General features: G+C 45.8%; 1 protein-coding gene across 9 annotated transcripts in view; it reads left to right on the top strand.

Annotated features, from left to right (window-relative positions):
* Positions 1-23590, top strand: part of STYXL1 (serine/threonine/tyrosine interacting like 1) — a 67226-nt gene that overhangs the window by 34709 nt on the left and 8927 nt on the right. For 7 of the 9 annotated variants that reach the window (XM_037139159.2, XM_037139157.2, XM_037139156.2 and 4 more), the window contains 4 exons: positions 4662-4807; positions 8858-9003; positions 10077-10174; positions 11778-11890. In XM_037139159.2, coding sequence (XP_036995054.1) covers positions 4662-4807; positions 8858-9003; positions 10077-10174; positions 11778-11890 — 503 coding nt within the window. Of the gene's footprint in view, positions 1-4661; positions 4808-8857; positions 9004-10076; positions 10175-11777; positions 11891-17614; positions 17658-23590 lie in introns of all 9 variants that reach the window. The other 2 variants (XM_053655349.1, XM_037139162.2) reach the window with 2 other exon arrangements.

Below are 23590 nucleotides of genomic sequence, written 5' to 3'. Positions count from 1 at the left end.
TGCCACATGCCAGGAACCATGCCCAGTGCTCTACCTAGGTTAATTCATACCGTCTGCAGAACATCGCTCCGAGGATGGCAATATGAAGAACGAGGAAGGGTCTGAGATGTTTCCTTCCTTGCAAGATGGCAGGTGAGCCTGCCACCACTTCAGAGGTGTTGGCCGAAGGCTCCTTGATGAGGCTCTTGGGTTGGAGACAAAGGACTCTATTACTCAAAGCAATGAAAGGAACCAGAGTGTCATCATTTTCCTGCACTGGAGCCCCACACCACAGTTCTCACAGGGTGACACGAAGAGGGCCAAGCACACCTACCCATGCAGTGCACTGTATTGTAGGGGAACTCTGAGCCTAGGGGCCTGAATCGTATATAATGGGCAGAGAGCCTGCCCATCTTTGGCTCCGAAGGGAAAAACTGTCTGTGTTTTCCAAAGTTGTTGGTCACACAAATATCCTTGAAAAGCCAGAGCCACATTTAAAGAACATGTAGAGAGTTCCAGGATGGCGGCGGAGTAGGTGGAAGCTACACTGGCCTCCTCCCAGGACCAAACTGGAATTTTGACTGAATTATAGAAAAGTCATCCTGAAAATCCACCTGAACACCAGCTGGAGAGAAGCCTTATAACAAAGGACTTACCAAAGAAACCATATCATTCCATGAGACTAGTAGGAAGTACAGAGGCACGAGAGGGCTGGCTGGGCTCCCATGGGTGACAGCTGAAGTTCTGGAGGGACATTTCAGTGGCTGAGGGGGAGTTCCCCCTGAGGAGTGTGGGCTCTGAACCCCAAGCTGGGCCCCCCAGCCTAGAGCACTAGGGAACCCAAATAACATCCAGCTGTGAAAAGCAGCGGGGGTTTCTCTCTGCCAGGGAGAGTTGGCTGGAGATGCAGAGAGCATCTTACAGGGCCAGCACAAAACTTAATTTGCAGCCACTCATCCTGGGCTCTGGCAGAGGGAGGGCAGAGTGGATTAGAGGCATGTAAGGAGAGTCTCGGGTGGGTGGCTCTGGGGAGAGAAATGAAGAAGCAGCCACCTGTGCTGGGTCATTCCCCACACCGCAGACTCCATCTTTCTGAGGCTTCCCCCACAGGGATCCCACTTGTTCCACCCTTTGGAACTCGGCTTGAAGCTATCTCAGTGATTAAGTCTAACAGCAAAGGTGGATTTCTGGGAGCACTGAGGCTTTAACTGACACTCCCCAGGCCCTGTGCTGGTAAGAGCTGGCCTTGGTGCACAGCCTGGTTCTTTCTGTACACACCCAGGCCCAGCGGAGCGAGCCACAGGCTGTGGATTGCTGATAGCTCCAAACTGGTTGCCCAGGGCCAGTCACAGGCAGCATCAGGCATAGGTCTGCACCAGAGTCTTTGCAGATCTACCCAATACATACAAGGACAAAGAAGCAGCCAAAATAGGAAGACAAAGAAACAGACCCCAAATGGAAGAACAAGAGAATTCTCCAGAAGAACTAAGTGAAATGGAGGCAAGCAACTTATCAGATGGATTAGAGAAATGATTATAAGAATGATCAACAGCATGAAAAAAGACACAGAAACTATAAAAAAGGACCAATCAGAAATAAATAATGCAATATCTGAAATAAATAATACACTGGAAGGAGTTAACAGTAGGTTAGATGAAGCAGGGCATCAAATCAGTGATTTGGACGACAAGATAGAAAAAAAGACCCAAGCACAGCAGCAAATGAATTAGCAAGCAGAGTAGACTCATAGATAGAGAGCAGGCTGATTGCTCTGGGGTGGAGGGTTAGGGGTGGAGGGATAGAACAAAAAGAGAAAGGACTCATGGACACAGTCAACAGTGTGGGGACTGGTGGGGGGTGGCGGGGAGAGTGGGTAGAGGTGGAAGAGGGTAAAAGGGGGATAAATGATAAGAGCAAAAATACAATAAAATTTAAAAAATAAACAAAGGGCATGTGAGACTGTGAGAGACTATGGAGAACTGTCTCCTAATAGGTAACATTCCTAGTTTATAGATGGAGAAATTAGGACCCAGAAAGGCAAAGTAACTTGCCCAAGGTCTTATACCTAGTGGATTAGTTATCTATTGCCATATAGAAAATTACCTCCCAACTCAGTACCTTGATACAACAAACATTAATGATCTCATAGTTTCTGTGGGTTCAGAATTCAGGAGCAACTTAGTTGGCAGGTTCTGGGACAGCGTCTCTCCTCAGGTTGTAGTCAAGATGTCAGTCAGGGCTTATTGTCATTGGAGGGTGGGCCTGGGCCAGGGCGATCTGCTTCTGAGATGATTCACTCGCATGGCTGTAGCCAGGAGGCCTCCGTTTCATTCTGGCTGTTGGCAGGAGACCTCAGTTCCTGGTCACATAGACCTTGCCTTAGGACGGCTTGCAGGGCCTCATGATGTGGCAGCCAGTCCCGGCACCACCCCTCCCCCACCCGTGAGTGATCGGAGAGCGAGAGAGAAAGGGAAAGGGAAAGCCAGTCTCGAGCCCTATACACAGTGATTTCTGCCACATTCTATTCATTAGAAGGCCATTGACTACAATCTACCCTTACAGGGAGGGGAATTAGACTCAACCTTTTAAAGAGAGGTATTTGAAAAAATTCGTAGGCTTTTTTTTTTTTAACTGTAAGTGCTGGGACCAGGATTCAAACCCAGGCAGCCTGGCTCTGTCCAGTCTTCTAAGGCCTGGGTAGTAATGCTGGGGAACCATGCGAAGTCACTCCAGCCCTGAGCTGGAGCATTAAAACATGGTTGGTTGTAATCTGCTTTAATGATGCTCCACAGCAGTTTCCATTCAGCCTCTGCTCTGGGCTGACCACCCTTGGCCATTGGCACGGGGCTCTGGTGTTTGTGCTCAGTAACTAACACCTGTGCGTGGTTCTGTGGGCTGGGGCATTCACACCGATGGTCATGGGTGGCACTAGGCTTCCACCTTTAATAAAACCAGTCTTCCCAGGAGGGCCTTAGGAAATTATCCCTTCTTCCCCAGGCTTGTCTTGCTGGGTTCTGGTCAGCAGTCCCGGGATTGTAGGCTGGACTCTGAAGCCCTAGGGAACAGTGATCAGTAAAGGAAACCCCCCTCTCAATTCTCTCAGTGACCTGACTGTGCTGTGGAGCACTTGTTCTCACTGGGCAGGAAACCACGATCACAAAACAACAGCAATACCACAAAAACCAAAAACACGCATGTACACAGCTTGCCCACTTAAGGCAACTTTTCTCCTTTAAAGTGGATATTTTTCAGGTAAATGCAGAGTCTTTTGGGTAAAATACCATTTCAAGGTTTCTCTCACTACCCCCTCTGCTTCTCCATGGTTAAGCACCACCTCCCTGATCCCCAAGGAAATCTGGGCATTGGGGTGGGGGGAACCTTCATCACATCCTAGAAGCAGGTGTTGGTCTCTGTTTTGACCTTTTCTGCTGGCCTGGGGATAAGGTACAGCTCAGCCTATGGGGCCTTTGGCCATGGGCTGTCCTGTGGCCAAAATGTCCATGTCTAGGGTAAGTCATGAGTGGGTCCCTCCACCTTGGCCGTACATGGCATGGGCTCCTAGGTGACTCAGCCTTGGGCCTCCCTACCCAGCTCCCCTTAACCCTCCATACACACTCCTAATCCCTGGGCCTGCTGCAGCTTCTAGTGTTAGATGAACTATTCCCCACCCCACCTCTGCTGTGGCAGTCTCAGAATCCTAGTGGGGAATGGGACAAAAGCCGTGTTAGCACACAACCTGCCCGCCAGCCAGTATGTTTCTACCCCCTTAGTTGGGTGTCTTCTTAGGAGCCTAGGAAGTATGTTCCCTTGTCTTGGCTTCTGGGATGCTCTCTCCAAGCTCCTTTCAGCATGCAAAGGGCAGCCCCTTCCTGTACGAGCAGCATTTCCCTTGTGTTAAAGCACCCTTCCTTGCAATGCATGGGTCATAGACCCACACAGTGGGCTCATGATATGTGTGGGTGGAGTTCCCCGGACATTTGCACTAATGGTGAAGGGAAGCTTTGGGAGTTTTGGGGTTCCTTTTCTCCTTCCTCAACAAAGCCTGACTTTCAAGACAATTATTTGGCTAAGGACCTCAAATAATTTAACTTAAAGCTCAGGCTGAGTGGTGACTCCCTTGTACTGGGTGGTCACCCCCTTCCCCTGAAGCGGTGGGCGCCCCAGTTCAAGGGGTGAGGAAAGTAATGTTAAGAGAACCTAGGATTAATGGGAATAGAAATGAGTGAATTTAATGTTTCAAAAACATTAACCCCATTACATCCTTGGCTGGATGACTTGGGCTGTTTGGATAACTGGGATGTTCTCATGGCTTTTCGTCTAAGTCTCTACTGCCGTCCTGGAAACTGGCCTCCCTCCATCTCTGACCCCATCGCCCCCGTATGTGACACTGGCAGGGGAGCAGCTGTCGGGCTCACTAGCTGTGCTATGTACAAATAGGTGAATTTATGGTATACAATATGTGGCATACAATATATGATACTATATATATGTTTACAGAAAAACAAAGGTTAACTTTCTCGGTGGTATGTTGCTTTTAAATTTTAATTGTAACACCCATCTCTATTTATATTTGCTTCTGCATCCTAGATGATTGCTTTTCAGAATAAAGTGGCCATTCATTGGAGCTTTCAACAAGTGGTGAACCCACAGGAAACATTCATTTCTTTGGTCTCCACTTTTAGGACTGGTCCTCGGAGCTGCCATCGAGTGTGGTAGAGCCTTGGCCCACCTCACCCACCGCCCCATCCATATCCTGAAAGGGGGATACGAGAGCTTCTCAGCCACGTACCACTTCTTCCGGACACAGAAGATTATCTGGATGCCCCAGGTAAGGCATCCAGTGCTGAGCACAGCAGGCTCAGATGGGATCAGGGCCTTCCCTTGAGGACCACAGGGAGGGTGGGGAGCAGAGCGGGAGAAAGAGAAGATCAGAGATGAGGGGAATAACTGCACATATTTAAAATGCACAATTTGGTAAGTTTTGACGTGTATATATGCGTGTGTCTTGCCCTCAGAGGGGTGAGGTGGTAGTATGAGGGCCTGATTAGGAGTGCTATCCTAGTTGTTTGTGGTCTTCTCTGAAATGTAGGTGCCTACTGTCTGCCTCTTCCTGCTCTGTTACTCATTCAAGAGCAAGACTGAAAACTCCACTCCCTTCCTGCTGCTGTTCTGATACACTGTGAAGCAGGTGTGTCCTTACTGCTCCCCAAGGAACTCCCTGTGTGAGTGGAGATGGAGGCACAAATCTGGACTCTGAGACTGCCCTCCACCTTAGACAGAGTGACGTGTAGTTTCCTGTTTTACATGTGGCATGAGCAAAGGGGCTTTGTGACTAAAAGAAGTACGAAGGCCATACTGGAGGGAGATGATGGTGAGACATGGAATGGCTTTACCTTGAGGGGTGGCACAGTCAGGGTGCACGTAGATGACCTCTGATCGCAGTGTGGACAGCAGGGCGGTGGGGGCAGAGTGGATGTGGTGAGACCTGCTAGGAGGTGGGGTGTGTTGGTTAACATGGGGGGCGGTGGAGAGGGAGGAGTCTAGAATAGTGCCCTGGTTTAGGTGCGGCCGGCAGGTGGCCTCTGGTGCGGCTCATTGAGGTGGTGGGCACAGGGGGAGGGGGCAGAATGCGGGGAAGGCAGTGGGCTCAGTTTGGACACATTAATTTCAGATGCCTGTTCCTTTTTAATTTAAAGGAGACTAGTTACTGTTTTTAATTGTCATTTTATTTATTTATTTATTTCATCCTCACCTGAGGACATTTTTCCATGGCTTTTAGAGAGAGTGGAATGGAGGGGAGAGGGAGAGAGACAGACAGACAGACATTGATGTGAGAGAGACACATGGATTAGTTGCCTTCTAGTATGTGCCCTCACTAGGGATCGAACCTGTGACCTTTCAGTCTATGGACCACACTCCAGCCAACTGAGCCATAAAGGCCAGGACCAGACACCTGTTTCTTTTGCATTTGTTGATGTGGTGGTCAAAATTGTCATACAGAATTAGCATGTGCTTGCTCTTTACAGTATTGCATGCTTTTATTGGCGCTGTACCCTCTTCCCCTGCAGCCTGCACAAGCACAGGAAAGGAAGCTGGTTTGAAAGCAGCAGAAAGAGAATTGATAGATTTGTGATGGGCGTTCAGTGAGATTTTTCCAAATGGAACTAGGAGGATTTTGTTTGGCTCCAGCAAGCCGAGCGTCCTGGGCGAGGTCAGTGTAAGCCCTAGGAACGCTTTGGGTCACATCTGCAAACAGCAGGTCTAACTGCAGGCAAAAGGGTGGTGAATCTCTCACAAACTCTGAAGTTTGCTCTGCCTGGTATCTATTCTTTGATGGAGGTTTTTGAGGCTGACAGTGTGGGAAGGATGTTGGCTTGCAGTGGGTTCAGTGTAAAGGGAAATGTGCTGAGGCCAGAAGGGTCTGAAGCCCTGAAGTGGACAGTGAAGTAGCCTAAGATACTTGAGATACTACTTCTGAGTCAGACATAGAGCCAGCGCAGTTTTTACAGCTGGTTTGACCTTTGAAGTTACCTAGGTCAGCATTTCCCATGGAATACTGATGGAAAAAATTATGACCTAACAGATATTAGAAATGTCGGTTTATACAATGCTAGTGAAACTCATTTCTAACAAAAGATTTCATTTTATTTACTTTTAGAAAGAGGAGAAAGGAGGGAGAAAGACAGGGAGAGAAACATCAGTGTGAGAGAGAACACTGATCAAACACCGATCAGCTGCCTCCTGCATGCGCCCCACTGGGAATCAAACCCATGGCCAGGGGTGTGCCTGACTGGGATCTGGTGCCCTTTTACTTTGCGGGGGCACCACCCGCCAACAGAGGCACACTGGGCAGGGCTCTGTTTTCTTTTCTTCCTTTTTCTTTTTTTGAGGTTTTGTTTAGATTTTATTCATGCCAATAATAAGTACATAGCCACTGTTTTATTACAAACATCTAAGGTCAGCCCAAGGAGCCATTATTAGAAAACTTTTTACCAGCTCTCTGTTCCCTGGAAGCACATTTCAACAACAGTCTTAGACTGGCATGTCTTTCTGGCTGTTTTCCAACTTGTTTTTAAAATTCGTGTTATTATTGGATGATGGTTTTGTTCCTAATCACATAATTGGTGCTCTAAAAATCTTTCCTCTGAATAATCATATTTTATAATTTCCCCCCAGCTTTATTGATACGGAATTGATACATCATAAGTTTAAGATATACAACATGATATATATGCATATTAATATTTATATATATAATAATATATTATTATATATAATCATAGTCATAGTGAAATGACTACCATAATAAGGTTAACACATCCACCTCCTCATAAAACTATCCTTTTTGTGTGTGCAGTGAGAAGATCTACTCCCTTAGCAGTTTGCAGGAATATAACACACTGTCGTTAACTGCAGTCCCCATGCTGTATACAGATCCCCAGGACTTCCTCCCCTCATATCTGGCAGTTCATACCCTTTGGCCAGCACCTCCCTATTCTCCCTCCCTGCCCAGCCCCTGGCAGCCACCACTCTGCTCGCTCTTTCTATGAGTATGGCACTGTTAATATCTGCATATAAATAAGACCATTTGTTTTCCTGTCTGACTTATTCCACTTAGCATAATGCCCTCAAGGGCCATTTCTGTTGTTGCAAATGACAATATTTCTTACATTTTTGTGGCTGGTTAATATTCCCCTATATATGTATGGCATATTTTCTTTATCCACTGATGGACACTTGGGTTGTTTCCATGTTTTGGTTATTGTGAACAATGCTCCAGTGAGCATGGAGGTGCAGATATCTCTTTGAGATAGTGATTTTGTTTGTGTTGGATATTTACCCGGAAGTGGGATCACTGGATCACATGATGGTTCCATTTTAATTTTATAGGAACCTGCATACCATTTTCCATAGTGGCTGTAGTTAGCAATTTCTTGAAAGATTTTTTTTTAAAGATTTTATTTATTTATCTTTAGAGGGGAAGGGAAGGAGAGGGGGAGAGAAATATCAATACATGGTTGCCTCTTGTGTGTCCCCTGCTGGGAACTGGCCTGCAACCCAGGCATGTGCCCTGACTGGGAATCGAATCAGTGATGCTTTGGTTCACAGGCTGGCCCTGGAGCCGCACTAGCCAGGGCAGTTAGTGGATTTCTTTACTGCTGGGCTTCTTTGAGTCTTTCAATGCTACCGTAAAAGGTAAGTTTGTGAGACAAGGATGTCAGAGGTACTGTTTCCCATATGTACATGGTTCTCTGAACCGTTTTTCACGGTGAATTGTGAGGGCCCCGTGTTTCTTTGAACACACTATGGGAAATGTAGCTTTGGGCCTGGAATTTAGTAAGTTTCCATTTAAGTGGTGGCCTATTCTACCTACCATCTGAAGAACTCATCAGAATTTCATCAGAATTCATTTGCTAATGACAAATAGGTTCTTGTGAGTAGTCTCATTTTTTTAATGTATTTAAATTCTGGTGGCCTCTGAGTGTAATTAAAGGGCTGTTCTTCTCCTTACTTGCCCTCCCTCAACTGGACATACTCTGGGTTTAAGCAGTTGTTGACCACGAAATATTAGACGCCAAGTTTTAGGCTCCACAGTCGAATACAAACAGGTACTATGGAGGCAGGTAGGACGTTGGCGTCCAGAGTCATCACACTGTACCATGGTGCTATGCTAGGGTTCAGTCCTTTTGTTGCCACCAGCACTGTAACTCCCTGTGCAAGTCATTACTTGCCACTTTCTTTGAATGCCCAAATCGTAATTTCATGCACTGTCCTGGATTACCTTTCTAAGCTTATTTGATGAACCACATTTCAAGAGATGAAAATGACTTCTTCCCTGAGGAATATTTATAACAGCCTTTCTCCTCTTCCACCTCAGGAACTGGATGCATTCCAGCCATACCCTGTTGAAATAGTGCCAGGCCAGATCTACCTGGGTGATTTCAGGCAAGCCTGCGACCCTAAAATTCAGAAGGATTTGAAAATCAAAGCACATGTCAATGTCTCTATGGAGACAGGGCCATTGTAAGTAGAAATACTATTTTTTTTAGAGAGAGGAAGAGGGAGGGAGAAAGAGAGGAAGAGAAGCATTGATGTGCAAGAAATACAATGATCGATTGCATCTTGCACACCCCGACTTGGGGGCCTAGCCTGTAACCCAGGCATGTGCTCTGACTGGAAATTGCATATGGAGATAATCATTTGTTGAAAATATGATCCCTTTCCATTTGAATTGCTTTTCTACCTTTGTTGAAAGTCCTTGTCAAAGTTCGAGTGTGTGAAATTGTATCTGGATTCTTTGTGTTGTTTTTTTTTATCGATACATGTTTTTCCCTACACCAATTCCACACTATTGATTGATTACTTATAGTTTTATAATAAATCTTGAAATCAGGTAGTGTTAGTCCTGTAATTTTATTCTTCTTTTTCAAAGTTGTTTTCTTTGCATTTCATATCAATTATATTTATTTACATTAAAAAAATTTTGTTTATTTATTTTTAGAGAGACAGGAAGGGAGGGAGAAAGAGAGGGAGAGAAGCATCAATGTGTGGTTGCCTCTCACACTCTCCAAACTGGGGACCTGGCTTGCACCCCAGGCATGTACTCTGACTGGGAATCAAACTGGCCACTCTTTGGTTTGCAGGCTGGTGCTCAATCCACTGAGCACCAGCCAGCGCTCCATATCAATTTTATAATCAGCTTGACTACACTATTTAAAACAGCAACCCCACCATTCTCCATCCCTCTTACCTTATTTTCTCCATTTAACCTAGCAGGCTCATTCTCCAAAGTCATGACATATTTCCTCCCAAATTTTATTATTTGCACCATATTCTAGGAAAGTACCATGTTTAGTTAATTATAATAATGCTACATTTACTGAGCACTGTGTGCCAAGCAGATTGCTAAATGCTTTATGTAGATTAATTGACTTAATCTATACCCCATTGCCTAAGGTAGGTGCTTTTTCCCCCGAGAGGGATTTAGTTCCTAGCTCAGCATCCTCCCCACCAATGGTCCTGTTGCTCTGGATGAGGGACACTGCAGTGGGGACTATGTGAGTCTGCCTAGTTACCTGTGCTTTTTCTCTGTTTAGTTTTGTAGGTGACTCTGACAGACTTCTGCATATCCAAATAGAGGACACCTTGGAGGCCAACATTTCCCCCTTTTTGCGTCACCTCTGTCACTTCATTGGTAAGGAGCATTCTCTAACCGGGCAGCAGCTGGCCTATGCCCTGAGGGCAAAGGACCATGGCTCTTCATCCACATACCTATTCCTGACTGTGGCTCAGTGCTTGGGAGAGAAAGGACAGCACATGTCCAGCCAGGTGTGGACAAGCTCCAGGACAAGCCTGCCTCTCTGGGGCCCTCAGCAATATGGGCAGCCACGCTATTACCTCCTGGAGAGTGGGGCCAAATAAGAACGCTAGATTGGGTTGAGTACTTATGTCCCGGCCTTGGCCAGACCGGTAGGCCCTTTTGGGCCTTGCCTCTCTGCCCCTGTTGGCCTGTCATGAAATGAGGGTGTTGGCCCACCATCTCTATATATGTTCTCGGAGGCCTGTTCTGGGCTGTGGTCTGGTGACTCAAGGTGAACCTCACTCTATTCCTGCACCTTTGTCTGGTCAGCAAAGTGAGTTGAAAGACTTTGGAGCTTCTGACTTCCCCGATTTCCAGTGTGTGTACCAAGTGCCCCTCTGTTGTCCTGCCACACATAGCAGTGCCCAGCAGTGGCTTACCTCACTGACGGTGGACTTTTCAGTCATTCCTAGGGCTCAGGGCTGCCCAAGTTGAGTAAGATGCCTCTAGTGAGTGAGGATGAGTCTGGTCAGAGACCGCCCCCCGGGACTGCCTACTTGGTAGCCTCCAGCCTGAGTCACTGCACAAGGGGCCAGAGGATGGCATTTGGCTCAAACATCTGTTTGCCTAGGACATTGCAATGAACGCTTGACTAGGAGCTGAGACTGAGACTTGCCTCACATCCCACCGTGGGATGGCAGGGCTCTGTGGCACAAAGAGGCCCCTCTCCAACCACACCTCACTGGGTGGCTCGGCGCCAGTCCTAAACTGCTTGGTACTTCAGTTTCCTTATCCTGTGATGAGTCAATTGGCCTCAATCATGTCTGAGTCCCACTCCAGCACTGACAGTCTGTGATTTTGCATTTGGAATGGTTATTTTCAGTTCTTGGGGTTGCCAAACCAGCCTAGAATGCCAGCTTAGCTTTCCTCTGTACCCCTCACTGGGCCAGACTCACACACAGATACAGCGTCATTTTTAGTTATGATTATAACTAACTTTCTGTGCCAGGCCCTGGGTTAAGCACAGTACAAAACCTTACAAGGCAAGTAGTATACTGTTATCCCATTTTTCAGATGAGGAAACCGTGGCACAACCAGTGAGTAGCAGAGCCAGGATTTCCACCCAGGCTGTACTGCCTCTGTCGGCATCAGTGTGGCCTTGGGGGGATGATCCTCTCTTCCCCACCCTGGGAGGCCAACTGGTAGCAGACCTTCCTGATCTGAAAGCCTAGGGAGTGAAGAAAAGACCTTTGCATGATAATGCTGAATGGCCAGGTGTGATACTTGAGCTGCCAGCTAGGTCCAAGAATCCCCATTTTCCAGGTGATGTCACATGTGTCTAGGACACATGTGTCAACAGTGTCCTAGAGATGTCACATGACTTGCCTAGGACATGGTATGCTGGTTCTGAACCCACTGAGGCCAATCATCTTATAGAAATTGAATCCATAGGGAAGAGGATACATACAACCCCCCCCCCCAACCCTTCCTCTTACAGAAATCCACCGGGAGATTGGCTCTGCCATCCTGGTATTTTCTACTCTGGGCATCAGTCGCAGCTGTGCAGCCATCTTGGCCTATCTCATGCACCAGAATGAGCAAACCTTGAAGGTATGGATTCCCTGATCTAGGCCCAACCACAGCCACCTCCATGAGGTGGCTTCTGAGCGCTACCTGGGAGAAATGGACCCTGGTACTGCCCAGGGCCCTAACTGGGGAAGGGTCAGGGAGGGGAGCTTCAAGTCCACCACATCCAGGGGCAAGGTTCCAACTGTCTGGGCTAGAGATCTGAGGTTGGGCACATGGGACAGGCCCAGGGACTCAAGCTGCGTAAGGCTGCAGCTGGCAGCACCTTCCGCCTGTCCCCCCACTGCCATTAGTCTATCCGTTAGGGTTTGTTCATGGTTCTCCAGGTGAGGTGCATTTTTGTTGCTGCTGGGAGTCATGGAAATGCAGTGCTGGCAGAGCCTCAGGAGGCACCCACTCCAACGATTCTTTTCCCCTTGGGGGAGCAGGGCTCAGAGAGGAGAAGGAAGTAGGGATCCATCACAGCAAACCCACTGGGTACTCAGGGGTCCTGACCCCCAGGGCAGTGCTTTCCCACTGCCCACTGCCCTAGGAGATAGCAGGCCTTCCCTGAGGGGTCGAGGAGGCTTGCCAGGCACAGCTTGTACGTGATTTCAGAGGACCTGGAAAGCTCCCACATTTGTCTGGGAGTGTGTTTGGAGAAAGGGGAGGGACAAAGGATGACTGTGGTCAGAGCCTGTTCCAGTGGTTTTGGGTGTGGACTCTTTGGGGGTGAAATTGCTGGCCAGAAAGAGTCTAGAATATACAGCAATTCCCCCCCTGGGTCTCCATGCAAAAGAAGTGAAAGCAGGGACTCAAAGAGATATTTGTACAACCATGTTCATAGCAGCTCTATTCACTATAGCCAAGAGGTAGAAGCAAACCAAGTGTCCATCGACAGGCGAAAGGATAAACAAAATGTGGTCTATCCATACAATGGAACATTATTCATTTTTAAAAGGAAAGAAAATTCTGACACATGCTACAACATTGAGGACATTAAGCCAGTCACAGAAGAACAAATACTGTATGATTCCACTTACATGAGATAATTAGAGAAGTCAGATTTGTAGAGACAGAAAGTAGACTGGTGGGTGCCAGGGGCTGAGGGGGGAGGGGAGAGGGAGTCGTTAATGAATATGGAGTTTTAGTTTGGGAAGATGAAAAAGATGTAGAGAGCCCTGGCTGGTGTAGCTCAGTGGATTGAGTGTGAGCCTGCGAACCAAACAACTGCGGTTTAATCCCCAGGCAGGGCACATGCCTGGGTTGCAGGCCAGTTCCCAGCAGGGGACATAGGAGAGGCAACCATACATTGATGTTTCTCTCCATCTCTCCTTCCCTTCCCTTCTAAAGATAAATAAATTAAAAAATTTTAAAAAGATGTAGATATAGATAATACAGTGAATGTACTTAATGTTGAACTGTGTGTCTAAAAATGGTCAGAATGGTAAGTTTTATTTATTTACTGTAATTTTGAAAAGAAAAGAGTCTGGATGCAGAATCAGAGGGCCTGGAGTGAGAAGCCCAGATGCCTGCTCTCTCACCCCGTCCAAGGTGAACTGTCAGGGTCTTCGCACTGGGGTCACTGCCTGCTTGAGGGTTATCTTGGGGTGCTGGGGAAGGGGTGATGTTGCTAATAAGTCTTGGGAGGGAGGCCTGTGCTGTTGCCCTGGAGAGATGCCTTTAGAGCCCCCTGCCCAGGAATAGGCTCTGTCCTCTGAGGAGCCTCTTCCTGCCATTTTGAGCTGGTATAAGGGGAAGGCAAAGAGCTGCCAGAAGGCAGGCTGTCAGAAATTGATATTTTTTTTAATCGATTCACCTGCTGGCAGGGGTCCAGGGCATTCTAGGATCTAGGACATGAGCTCCCCGGAAATTTAAATGGGGCCAGTCTATTGACTGTCAGCAAGCCCTCTCCTGCTGTGTTCTCTGGTGTCCTCATTGCTCACAGGGGAGGCCAGGGCACTGGAAGGTCTTTGGAGCCTTCCAACTTTGACATTTGTGATGGGTCCTAACCCTGACAAGCAAATCTCAGTTTTCTCTCTGGCCACATCAAAGCAGGTGGCACAGCTGATTCTAGAGCCAGCTAGGGTGAAAGCAGAGAGGACTCCTTCCTCACTCTAGGCTCCTCTGAGTTCTCCAGCATTGGCCAGGCCCCCACAGTGATGGATTACATGCAGGCCTGCACCCTGACCTTTCCTGCAGGCAGATGCACAGCTCCAGCAATGACCATAAGGGACATCTGGGCATGGTTGTTCTGGTCATTGGGTATACAGGCACTTAGGTGGCTGAGGTGCAGGCAGTTTCAGCCTCAGGAGCAACCCTGGTGCTGCTCCCTTCCTGGAGCAGCCATCTTTATCTCGTCTGCAGAGAATCCTATTGTAGGGCACTTGGTACAGAGATGCCATCTAGATAACTCTGGCCAGAAAAGCTGCTCAGCTCCTGGAGCTGTGGGTGGGGAGCACTGCTACTGCAACCTTGCTGGGTCCTCTCCAGGCTGAGTGAGTCCTGTGTGGCACTTGGCTTCTCCTGCTACCAACCAAGTACCCTGAATTACTGACACAGGTGGACCTGGGCTCAGTTCTGCTGCTGCCTGAGGTCAGGAGAGACATGCCTGCTTGCCATTGTCTGTCTGGTCCTGGGGGTCCTCCCCAGTGCATTGGAGAAGCTGTGTCCCTGGCTGCTGTCAGCTCAGCTGTGACACTCAGAATGCACAGGACTGGCGAGACCAGCGTGGGCCACTCTGCAGCAACATACTCCTTCCTGGGCTTGTGGTCCCAGCTCCTCTCTTCAGGGCAATAAGAACAAAAAGTCTCTGAGAAGCACTTTATCTGCCCTTCCATTCTAAATGAAAGCTTTGCTGGATAGATCAGTCTTGGATGTATGTCTTTGGATTTCATGACTTGGAATACTTCTTTCCAGCTCCTTCTTGCCTGTAAGGTCTCTTCTGAGAAATCCGCTGACAGTCTGATGGGAACTCCTTTGTAGGTGACTGTTCCCTTATCTCTTGCTGCTTCTAGAATTCTCTCCTTCATTTTAATGTTGGCTAATGTAATTATGATGTGCCTTGGTGTGTATTCAAGGAGTTCATCATCACCAAGCCCTTATTATATGAAATGTTAAAGGGACTTACCTAAGAAAAAGAAGATAAAAAAGATGAACAGTGAAAGGACAGCAAACTCACAGTTATTAACAACCACACCTAAAACAAAAGCAAACTAAGAGGACAGCTAGATCAGGAGTAGAACCATAGAAATGAAGATCACATGGAGGGTTAGTTAGTAACAGGGGAGTGGAAGAAGGAGAAGGGGGGAGAGGGTACAGAAAATAAGTAGCATAGATGGTAGGTAGAAAATAGATAGGGGGAGGGCAAGAATAGTAGGGGAGATATAGAATCTAAAGAACTTGAGACACGTGGTCATAAACTAAAGGGGGAATGGTGGCGGAGGGGGTGTACAGGGTGGAGGGGAATGAAGGGGGGAATAGAACAATTGTAATGGCATAATCAATAAAATATATTTAAAAAAAAAAGAGGACTTCCGCCAAGGTGGAGGCATAGGTGGATGTGCCGTGCCTTCTCACACAACCAAGTTTAGAGACAACTAAATATTAGCAACAGAAAACATAGCCAAAACACGGAAAATTGAACTTTTCGGAAGTCTGTTAACAACAAATTCTTCAGCCTGACCGGTAAGGGGCGAAACCATTGGCTGGTGAATCGGGGTTGCACAGGAAAACTCGGTCAGACGGACTCAGGCGCGTGGAATCCAGGCGTGCGGAATCCAGGGGCGCGGAATCCAGGTGCAGGGTTGGACCTAGGGAGCGACCGAGTGAGCGACCAAGCCAGCAACCGTGGGGGAGACAGCAAGGGAGCAGGGCTGCGTGTTGACTGTGGTCGCGCATTTATGGGAGGATAGATGAGGGAGTGGGCAATTGGACTGAAACCCAGCGGGTCCCCACAGCAAGCAGCAGGGAGGGCGCCACCATTTCCCTGCTCTGACGCCACCTCCACATACAGCGTCATAACCCAGCGACTCTGAGTGGCCTGGCCCAGGTGAACCACCTAAGGCGTTGCTCCTCACCCAGCTGTGAGAAACAGCAGAGGGGGTCGCCATTTCCCCGCTCTAACCACGCCCCCACTTATAGCGTCACAACCCAGCGACCTGGGAGTCCAAGGCACTGCTTCTCACACTTAAAGGGCGCGAACAGACCAAAAATGGCTCAAAAAGATCTCAAAGCCCCAGAGCCTATAGATCTAAGCGATGAAGAAATAGCAAAACTCTCAGATGCACAGTTTAAAACACTGGTGATCAGGATCCTCACAGAACTGGTTGATTATAGCCACAAATTAGACAAATATATGAAGGCGAAACTAATTGAAATGAATGGAATTGCACAGGACACCAATAGCAATGAAAAGGAAACTGGGACTCAAATCAATGGAGTGGACCAGAAGAAAGCAAATAATGGCCAAACAGAAAAGAGTCAAGAAGCAAGAATTCAAAGAAATGAGGAGAGGCTTAGGAACCTCCAGGACATCTTTAAATGCTCCAACATCTGAATTATAGGGGTACCAGAAGGGGGAAAGGCACAGCCACCAGTGGAAAACTTATTTAAACAAATAATAAAGGAGAATTTCCCCAATCTGGCAAAGGAAATAGACTTCCAGGAAATCCAGCAAGCTCAGAGAGTCCCAAAGAAGTTGGACCCAAGAAGGAACACACCAAGGCACATCATAATTACATTAGCCAAAATTAAAATGAAGGAGAGAATCCTAGAAGCAGCAAGAGCTAAGGGGACAGTCACCTACAAAGGAGTCCCCATCAGACTGTCAGCGGATTTCTCAAAAGAGACCTTACAGGCAAGAAGGGGCTGGAAAGAGGTATTCTAAATCATGAAATTCAAAGACCTACAACCAAGATTGCTCTATCCAGCAAAACTTTCATTTAGAATGGAAGGACAGATAAAGCGCTTCTCAGATAAGATCAAATTCAAGGAGTTCATCATCACCAAGCCCTTATTATATGAAATGTTAAAGGGACTTATCTAAGAAAAAGAAGTTAAAGAAACATGAACAGTGAAAGGACAACAAACTCACAGTTATTAACAACCACACCTAAAACAAAAGCAAACTAAAAGAACAGCTAGATCAGGAGTGGAAACAAAGAAATGAAGATCTCAAGGAGGGTTAGCAACAGGGGAGTGGGAGGAGGAGAAGGGGGGAGAAGGTACAGAAAATAAGCAGCATAAACAGTAGATAGAAAATAGATGGGGGGCAAGAATAGCATGGGAAATATAGAATCTAAAGGACTTGAGACACATGGTCATAAACTAAAGGGGGGGTAATGGTGGGGATGGGGGGGTAGGGTGGAGGGGAATGAAGGGGGGAATAGAACAACTGTAATGGCATAATCAATAAAAAAATTAAACAACAAAAAAAGAAGTCTCACTCCTTGAGAAGTCAAGGAGTGAGCTGGGAAGCACTTAGCAGCCAGAGCCACTCCTGCCTGTCTTGAGCTTTCAAAGTTTGGTGCAAGGTTGTGTGGGATCCCAGAGCCAGCAAACTCTTATGAAATCAATTTCAGTGCCTTTAAATTGCTTGGAGTAGCTTTGTCCCTTACAGATCTCTAGGGAAAAACAAAAACCAACTTCTGAGGCACTATATAATAGCTTATATTGGCAGGCTTCCCACATGAAAGGCTGTTTTAAGTACTTTGTGTGTAATGAAAACACAGTGAACCCCCAAGACCTGCTATTATCCCCATTTTGCAGGAGGCATACAGAGGCTGAGTGACTTGCCTGAGGCCCCACAGTGGTAAGTGGCAGAGCTGGAATTCAAAGCCAGATGGACCAGCTAGAGAATCTGGGAGAGTGCTGGCTTTGCAGTGTGAAAAATGGAGCATTGCTCCTTACCAGGAATGACTTGGGCATGTCCCTTTACCTTTCTGTTGCCTTGAAGGACAGAAAAAGTCCTGTCCTTCCAGCTTGCTTCATTTGCTGTGAGTCTCAGCAGATAAATTGTGGGCTGGAAGTGGGGAGTGTGGGTGGGCGTGGGCACTACAATTATGGTTGGTCCTCAAGGGTCTCTTCTGACCTGGCCAGGACTGAGTAATCCTTACAATTGCATGGCTCTGTCCCTGGTATCACTGTGTTTTATTTTATTTTCTTAATTGTAACAAAACACAGGTAACCCAAAATTTACTATTTTAACATTTTTGAGTATACAGTTGAGTAGTGTTAAGTATAGTCACATTGTTGTGCAACCCATCTCCAGAATATTTTCATCTTGTAAAACTGAAACTCTACACCCATTAAACACTAACTCCCTATTCCTCTTTTCCTGCAGCCCCTGGCAAGCATCATTCTACTTTGTCTTCCTCATATAAAGGGAATCACACTATATTTGTCCTTTTGTGGCTGGCTTGTTTAATGAAGACACTTAGTGTGTCTTCAGGGTTCATCCATGTTGTAGCATGTGTCAGGATTTCCTTCTTTTTTCAGACTGAATAATACGCCATGGTATGTAGAATTCACCAGTGAACCTATATGGGTCTTGTGCTTTCTGTTTTGGAAGATTATTTTTTTTGAATTCAACTTCCTTAATAGATATAAGGCTATTCAGACTGTGAGCTTGTGTGAGTTTTGCCAGATTTTGTTTTTCAGGGAATTGGTCCATTTTGTCTAGACTATGTGTGGGCATAAAGTTTTTCATAGTATTCTTTAAAAATTTTTTTAAAATATATTTTATTGATTATACCATTACAGTTGTCCTGTTTCCCCACTTCATTCCCCTCCAACCTGCACACCACCTCCCCCACCATTCCCCCCTTTAGTTTATGTCCACGTGTCTCAAGTTCTTTAGATTCTATATCTTCCCTACTATTCTTGCCCTCCCCCCATCTATTTTCTACCTACCATCTATGCTACTCATTCTCTATACCTTCTCCCCCCTTCTCCTTCTCCCACTCCCCTGTTGATAACCCTCCATGTGATCTTCATTTCTATGGTTCTGCTCCTGATCTAGCTATCCTCTTAGTTTGCTTTTGTTTTAGGTGTGGTTGTTAATAACTGTGAGTTTGCTGTCCTTTCACTGTTCATCTTTTTTATCTTCTTTTTCTTAGGTAAGTCCCTTTAACATTTCATATAATAAGGGCTTGGTGATGATGAACTCCTTGAATTTGATCTTATCTGAAAAGCACTTTATCTGCCCTTCCATTCTCAATGACAGCTTTGCTGGGTAGATCAATCTTGGTTGTAGGTATTTGGATTTCATGACTTGGAATACTTCTTTCCAGCCCCTTCTTGCCTGTAGGGTCTCTTTTGAGAAATCAGCTGACAGTCTGATGGGAACTCCTTTGTAGGTGACTTATCTCTTGCTGCTTCTAGGATTCTCTCCTTCATTTTAATTTTGGCTAATGTATTTATGATGTGCCTTGGTGTGTTCCTTCTTGGGTCCAACTTCTTTGGTACTCCCTGAGCTTGCTGGATTTCCTGGAAGTCTATTTCCTTTGCCAGATTGGACAAGTTCTCCTTTATTATTTGTTCAAATAAGTTTTCCACCTGTTGCTCTTTCTCTTCCCCTTCTGGTACCCCTATAATTTGGATGTTGGAATGTTTCAAGTTGTCCTGAAGGTTCCTAAGCCTCTCCTCATTTTTTTGAATTCTTTTTTCTTCATTCTTTTCTGTTTGGTCATTTTTTTCTTCCTTCTGGTCCATTCTTGATTTGAGTCCCAGTTTCCTTTCCATCACTATTGGTTTCCTGTGCATTTGCCTTCATTACAATGAGTTTAGCCTTCATATGTTCCTCTAATTTGTGACAAAATCAACCAGTTCTGTGAGCATCCTGATCACCAGTGTTTTGAACTGTGCATCTGATAGGTTGGCTATTTTTTTGGTCACTTAGAGTTATTGGCTCTGGGGCTTTGAGTTCTTGAGCCATAATGTTTTGGTCTGTTTGTGCCAGTTATGTCTGAGGGGCAGAGCCCTAGGTGTTCACCAGGGCGGGGCAACTCAGTTGCTGGGTTGTGATGCTGTATGTGGGGGCGGGGTCAAAGAAGGGCAATAGCACTCCCCTCTGCTGCTTCCCACTGCTGGGGCCTGCGTGGTCTGTCTCACTGCTCGCTCCTTCACCTGGTTTATCTACACTCGAATGTGTGACCACAGTCAGCCTGTCACCTTGCGCCCTCACTGGATCTGCCCATTGCAACCCCATGCCTGGGATCTGCCAACTGCCGCCTGTGCCTGGGTTGGTTTGGCAGAGTTTTCCTGTACAACCCTGCTCCGCCAGCAGCTGGCTCCTTCCCTCTTACTGGTCTGGCTGAATGGTTTGTTGTTGTCGGACTTCCGTTTAGTTCAATTTTCTGTGTTTTGGTTCCATTTTTTTTTACTAAAACTTTGTTGTCTTTAAACTTGGTTGTGCAAGGAGACACAGTGTTTCCACCTACGCCTCCATCTTGGCTGGAAGTCTGTTCATAGTATTTTTTTATTATCCTCTTCATGTCCATGAGATCTGTATTAATTCCCCTTTTTTATTTTTGATGTTAGGGATTTTTGTCTTCTCTCTTCTTGTAGTTAGCCTGGCTACAGGCTTATTGATTATAGTGATCATTTCTAAGAACCAGATTTTTTATTTCATTGATTTTCTCTGTTGACTTCTTAGTTTCAATTTTATTGATGATGTATGCTCCAATTTTTATTATTTCTTTTTCTTCTTTTTACTTTGGATTTAATTTACTCTTGTAATTTTAGTTTCCTAAAATGGAAGCTTAGATGATTGATTTAAATGGACATTTATCTTGGTAAATGTTCCATGTGAGCTTGAGAAGAATGTGTATTCTTATGTTGTTGAATGAAGTATTCTACAGATGTCAATTATCTTTATTTAATTAATGGTGCTATTGAGTTCAGCTATAGCCTTACTAGATTTTCTGCCTGCTGGATCTGTCCGTCAGTGACAGAAGGGTGATGAAGTCTCAAGCTATAATAGTGGATTCATCTATTCTTCCTTGCATTTCTATCAGTTTTTGCTTTGTGTACATCAATGCTGTGTTAGGCACATACCAGTGCAGGTATAAGTCACATTTTGTTTATTCATTCATTTGTTGATGGGTTGTTTTCATGTTTTGGCTATTGTGAATAAAGCTGTCATGAACAGATGTGCACATATCTCTTTGAAACTCTACTTTCAAATCTTTGGGGTATATACTCAAAGTAGAATTGCTGGGTCATATGGCAATTTCTATTTTTAATTTTTTTAAAGATTTTATATATTTATTTATCTTTAGAGGAGAAGGGAAGGAGAGGGGGAGAGAAATATCAATGTATGATTGCCTCTTGTGCATCCCCTGCAGGGAACTGGCTTGCAACCCAGGCATGTGCCCTGACTGGGAATCAAACTGTGATCCTTTGATGGTACTGCAATCCACCAAGCTACGCCAGCCAGGGCTATTTTTAATTTTTTGAGGAATCTTCATGCTATTTTCCATAGTGGCAGTACCATCTTACATTTTACCAAAAGTGCACAAGGGTTTTAATTTCTCCACAGCCTCACCAACACTTGTGTTGTGTTTTTTTTTTTAATAGTAGCCATCTTAATGGGTGTGAGGTAGTATGTCATTGCGATTTTGACTTGCGTTTCCCTAATGTTTAGTAATGTTGAGCATCTTTTCATATGCCCACTGGCCGGTTGCATATCTTCTTTGGAAAAATGTATATTCAAGTTGTTTGCCTATTTTTTAATTGGGTTGTTTTTTTGTTGTTGAGTTTCAGCAGTTTCTTATATTCTTCATATTAATACCCGAATGTGTATCTGGATATAAAGCAGATACATGATTTGCACATGTTTTCCCCATTCTGTGGCTTGCCTTTTCCTCTGTTGATTCTTTGGTTGTTTTGTTTTTAATGTTCTATCTTAATATATATTTTATTGATTATGCTATTACAGTTGCCCCATTTCCCCCCCTTCATTCTCCTCCACCCTGCACACCCTCTCCCACCTACATTCCCCCCCTCTAGTTCATGTCCATGTGTCATAAATTCTTTAGTTTCTTAATTTCCCATACTATTCTTACCCTCCCCTTGTCTATTTTCTACCTACCATCTATGCTACTTATTCTGTGTACCTTTTCCCCTTCTCTCCTTCTCCCACTCCCCTGTTGCTAACCCTCCATGTGATCTTCATTTCTATGGTTCTTTTCCTGTTCTAGTTGTTTGCTTAGTGTGTTTCTGTTTTTGTTTTAGGTAATTGTGCATTTGCCATCATTTTACTATACATGTTTTTTTATCTTCTTTTTCCTAGATAAGTCCCTTTAACATTTCATAAAATAAGTGCTTGGTGATGATGAACTCCTTGAACTTGACCTTATCTGAGAAGCACTGTATCTGCCCTTCCATTCTAAATGAAAGCTTTGCTGGATACAGCAATCTTGGTTGTAGGTCTCTGGATTTCATGACTTGGAATACTTCTTTCCAGCCCCTTCTTGCCTGTAAGGTCTCTTTTGAGAAATCAGATGACAGTCTGATGGGAACTCCTTTGTAGGTGACTGTCTATCTCTTGCTGCTCCTAGAATTCTCTCCTTCATTTTTATCTTTGCTAATGTAATTATGATGTGCCTTGGTGCGTCCCTCCTTGGGTCCAACTTCTTTGGGACTCTCTGGGCTTCCTGGACTTTCTGGAACTCTATTGCCTTTGCCAGATTGGGGAAGTTCTTTATTATTTTCCACCTGTTGCTCTTCCTCTTCCCCTTCTGTTACCCCTATGATTTGGATGTTGGAACGTTTAAAGTTGTCCTGGAGGTTCCTAAGCCTCTCCTCATTTTTTTGAATTCTTGTTTCTTTATTCTTTTCTGTTTGGTTGTTTCTTTCTTTCTTCTGGTCCATTCTTGATTTGAGTCCCAGTTTCCTTTCCATCACTATTGGTTCCCTGTGCATTTCCCTTCATTTCACTTAGTGTAGCCTTCATTTTTTCATATAACTTGCGACCAAATTCAACTAGTTCTGTGAGCACTAGTGCTTTGAACTGTGCGTCTTATAGGTTGGACATCTGTTTATCGCTTAGTTGTATTTACTGTGGAGCTTTGATCTGTTCTTCCATTTGGGCCATTTTTTTTCTTGTCCTGCCTGTTACGTATGAGGGGCAGAGACTTAGGTGTTCACCAGGGCAGTGCAACCCAGTTGCTGGGTTGTGATGCTGTATGTGGGGGCAGGGTCAGAGAGGGAACAATGGCACTTGCTTCGCTCTCTGTTTGATCTCAGTCCCCTCCACTGCTTCTCCCAAGCAAACTGAGCCTTTCTGGTGCTGATTCCCTTATGGGTGGGCTTGTATACATTTTAGGAGCCTGTGGGTCTCTCCAATGAACTCTCCTGTGAGGCTGGGATTCTCTCCTGGCACCTCAACTCCCACAGGCGTTTTCAATAAGTATTTTGAGGCTTTATTTCCTGGTGCGGGGACCGTGCACGGTCTGTCTCACTCCCCATTTTTGCCTGGTTTATTTGCATGAGAATGTGGGACCGCCTAGTCAGCCAGCCGCCTTGCATGCAGTGCCTTGCTTCACAATCACTGCCCATTGCCACCCCAAGCCTGGGATCTGCCAGCTGCTGCCTGTGCACCCAGGGTCCACCTGCTGCTGTCTTGCGAGTCTGAGGTGCCTTTCTCACCCAGTGCCACCACTTTTTTTGTTGTGGCCCCTCTCCTTCCGGCTGCCTGACTCTGTTCTGCTTACCGATCTGGATGAATTTGTCTATTTTATC

The sequence above is a fragment of the Artibeus jamaicensis genome, unplaced genomic scaffold (genome assembly GCF_021234435.1).
Source record: "Artibeus jamaicensis isolate MK-2021 breed Jamaican fruit bat unplaced genomic scaffold, CSHL_Jam_final contig_956, whole genome shotgun sequence".
Classification (NCBI taxonomy): Eukaryota; Metazoa; Chordata; class Mammalia; order Chiroptera; family Phyllostomidae; genus Artibeus; species Artibeus jamaicensis.
This window is presented reverse-complemented; position numbering and strand designations above follow the sequence as displayed.